The following is a 3,725-nucleotide window of genomic DNA, read 5'->3' on the forward strand; positions in this document are numbered from 1 at the left end:
CACCGGCCTTCCCATAGTCCCTTGTTTGCTGTTCTTGCTGCCGCGGCGCGAGCCTAGAGAATCTGATTCATTTGTTTCTCTTGTTGTTGCAGAGACGGAGCTCGTGTACCGCGACGCCTACAACGGGCTCAGCGTGCTGGACGCGGCCAGCCTCAACTCTAGAGTAATAATGACTAACTCCACTTTTGTAAGTATCATTAAATAGGCCGCACAACCGAGAAGTTGTTTCTCTCCGCCAAGATGTACTGATCGTTCCTTCTCTCTCTTTTGTTTTCAGAGACAACTCAATGCGGTTGATTTTAAAGTGTCCAGGGACCTAAAATTTGTCTTGCTCATTTCTGAAAAGAAACAGGTGAGGTTTGGAAAACTTTGTTATTAATTTTTGTTACACAGCAATAGGAAAACTCTAAAAGTTGTCTGAAACCTCCAATTCCTCTGTTGGCAGGTATTCGATTATTCGTATGAGGCCAAGTACACCGTCTTCGAGGTGGCTTCTCAGTAAGTTGCTGGAAAAGTCGTGGATTGTTTCTGAGGAATACGTCGCGCCCCTATTCATGCTCTTCTTGTCCTTCCCCAGGAGCCGCTACCCGCTGCGCGTCAACGAGACCGACGAGCCGAACGGTGGTGGCCACCGCCATTTGCAGCTGGCCGAGTGGGGGCCGACGGGCAGCCAGCTGATCCTGGTGCAGGACAACGACATCTACTACAAGGCCAACGGGTCGGCGCAGAGCCGCGTGGTGCGGCTGACGAGCTCCGGCAAGCAGGGCGTCGTATTCAATGGCATCCCGGACTGGCTGTACGAGGGTGAGCACATTCGCCTACTCTAAAAAAAAACATCTGTTGTGTCATTTTTTTTATTTTTGAAAACCGCTCACTCTACATTTCCATGTTTAGTGGAAATCCTCCAGAGTAACCGGGCCATTTGGATCTCGCCCGACGCCAAGTACCTGCTCTTCGCCTCGTTCAACGACACGCGCGTCGGGGAGCTCAAGTACCCTTGGTACGGCGGGCTGCAGGATGGCCTCAAGTACCCCAAGATACGGACGCTGAGGTACCCCAAGGTACGTCCCATATTCTGCGTAGAGTCGCTTTGGCAACCTCTTCCTCCTCCGATCCCGACGCTAACGAGAGCTCAACTTGCCCCCAGGCCGGCACCCCCAACCCCGAGGTAGCCCTCAGGCTCCTGGCCCTGGACAGCGCCGGCTCCGCGGGGCCGCAGGCGCCCGTGGAACTCAAGCCTCCGCCGTGCATCACCAGCGCGGCGTAAGTTCCAGCTCCACTTCATCTTTTACGATCACGGTTGTGTGTTTGGTGCGCTGAATGACACCCTGCACCATCTTACTTCAGGTCCGACTACTACTTTACCGCTGTCACGTGGATCTCGAATCAGTCCTTCTCCGTGGTCTGGATGAACCGGGGGCAGAATCTGTCGTGCATCTCCGTGTGCAGGTGGTCTTCCGCCTGGAACTGCGACGACGTGAGTGTACCAAGTGTTGTGTACCCGGTTGGATAGCTTGAGCGGCAGCGCCAAGTGGAGTGCGTCGTGGAGTGTCGCCCGCTGCTCTGGGGGTGGACGCCCACACGCGGCGCTACCCCGCTGCTCCGCTCGTCCGGAGTATCGCTGACGTTGTCCTCCTTTCCCCGCAGGTGTACGAGGACCGCTCCCACATGTGGGTGGACGTGTACCAGGCGCCCGTGTTCTCGGCCGACGGCTCGTGGCTCGTGGCGCGCCTCCCAGTCAACGACGGCGACCAGGGCTCGTACCGGCAGGTGGTGCAGGTGGCCGTCGGCCAGCCCGGCACGGTGGCGGTGCAGCCGCTCACGCACGGGCCCATGCACGTCACCAGGCTCGTGGCGTGGGACCAGGAGAACCACCTGGTGTAAGTGTTCATCACACCGTCAGACCATAACTATATGTCGACGGCAGGAGCACCAACACTGACGACGATGGCCTTGGCGTTCGCAGGTACTTCGAGGCGGCCCCCGCGCACGCCCCGGACCAGCGCCACCTCTACCGGGTCGCCGACGTCCTGGGCCTCCCTGCCGGGGACGCAGCCGCCGCGTCCGCCCCGACCACCGCCGGCTCGGCGGACAGGTCCTTCGGCCCCAGCTGGCTGTGCCTCACCTGCCCTCCGCGGCCGCCGCCCGCCCCCGTCCTGGACGAGGCCGGCAAGGTGGTGGACGACGGCGAGCTGCCGCTGCCCGGCGCCACCACCCCCACCCCCGTCAGCCTCAACGCCACCAACGAGACGGTCTGGGACTGGCAGTGGGGCAACCCTACCTCTGCCTCGTGCCTCTTCAGCAACGCCCTGTTCCCGCCCGGGTCGAGACACCGCTTCTACGTTCTCGAGTGTCTCGGTAAGTCGGACGGCCGGAAACAACCGATCGGTGAGACTTTCACTCAGTCACTAAAACGTTAAAAAATCTCTACGCAACCGTCGATTCAGGTCCTGAAGTCCCCGATGCCATCCTGGTTGACGCGGCGACCAACCTGCCGCTGCTCAACTTGCAGCACAATTCTCGCCTCCGAGAGCTGTACAAAAAGCGCGCGCGCCCGCAGATCAAGACTTTCCAGGTACAGGCGCTTTCAGAGACGCCCTTGCTGTGTTCTTGTGTTCCTTTTGAGTCGCCTGACTTACCCATCCCTGTTCTCGCAGGTGCAAATCGACCACGAGTACCACGCCCAAGTGCGCCTGTTCCTGCCGCCCGGCCTGAGGGACTACGAGGAGGTGGCCTTCCCGCTCGTGCTCCACGTGTAAGTGCGCGCACACCCCTGCCTCGGCTCGGTGGGTCTGCGAGTCTGTCAACTGAACGTCTTGCATCGACAGGGACGCCGCCCCGGGCTCGCAGCTCGTGTCGCAGCGCTGGGCCGTCGACTACTCGGCCTACCTGGCCTCCAACCGCAACTACATCGTGGCGGAGATCGACGGCCGGGGGTCGGGCTTCCAGAGCGACCGCTTCCTGTACGAGCCCTACATGCGCCTCGGCACGGTGGAGCTGGAGGACCAGATCGCAGTCATTAAGTGAGCAAGTGAAAACCGCATAACAGGGAGCCTGCCACGCTTCCCCCGCCCACATGCTTTTCAAACTCATGCCGTTGGGCATTCCCTGAGCAGGTACCTCAGCGAGAACCTCAAGTTCGTCGACCGCGACCGGGTGGGCGTGTGGGGTCGTGGCTACGGCGGCTTCTCCACCGCCATGATCCTCAGCCAGGACCAGGGGGTGTTCGCCTGCGGCATTGCCGTCGCACCCATCACCAGCTGGGCTCACTACGGTCGGTATCCGGGAGTTCTACTTCTGCACACACCTCTCGGACTCGGAGTAACTCTCTTCAGTTCAGATTTAGCCATGTCTTACCTTTCGGCCTGCAGACACGGTGTTCGCGGAGCGCTATCTGCGCACCCCCAACGTCACGGACAACTACCGGGGCTACGAGGACGCGGACGTGAGCAAGAAGGCCGGCAACCTGCGCGACAAGCGCTTCCTGCTGGTGCACGGCACGGCCGACCTCCGCGCGCACTTCGTGCAGTCCATGCTTCTGGTCCGGGCCCTGGCCAAGGAGGGCGCCCTCTTCCAGCATCAGGTGAGGCGTGACTTCTCTCGGTCGTCTTGTCACTCATTCCATCACCCACTCAACATCGCTCAAATCGCTGAGTATCATTCAAAATCGCTGAATATCACTTAAAATCGCTCAGTATCACTCAATATCGCTCAGTATCACTCAA

At 59.9% G+C, this 3,725-nt stretch overlaps 1 protein-coding gene across 1 annotated transcript; it reads left to right on the forward strand.

The window, feature by feature from the left end:
• Nucleotides 1–4: 4 nt before the first annotated feature.
• LOC113203668 (inactive dipeptidyl peptidase 10-like) lies at nucleotides 5–3,719 on the forward strand (the record flags this gene model as incomplete). Its single annotated transcript, XM_052277234.1, has 14 exons — nucleotides 5–187; nucleotides 278–352; nucleotides 446–498; nucleotides 578–804; nucleotides 895–1,061; nucleotides 1,148–1,263; nucleotides 1,348–1,477; nucleotides 1,648–1,880; nucleotides 1,967–2,358; nucleotides 2,448–2,575; nucleotides 2,658–2,755; nucleotides 2,829–3,023; nucleotides 3,117–3,274; nucleotides 3,372–3,719. Coding segments are annotated over 14 exons (2,469 nt in total), but the record flags the coding sequence as incomplete, so codon positions are not given.
• Nucleotides 3,720–3,725: the final 6 nt, after the last annotated feature.

This window comes from Frankliniella occidentalis, unplaced genomic scaffold (genome assembly GCF_000697945.3).
Source record: "Frankliniella occidentalis isolate FOCC.00 unplaced genomic scaffold, Focc_3.1 Scaffold6167, whole genome shotgun sequence".
Taxonomy (NCBI): domain Eukaryota; kingdom Metazoa; phylum Arthropoda; class Insecta; order Thysanoptera; family Thripidae; genus Frankliniella; species Frankliniella occidentalis.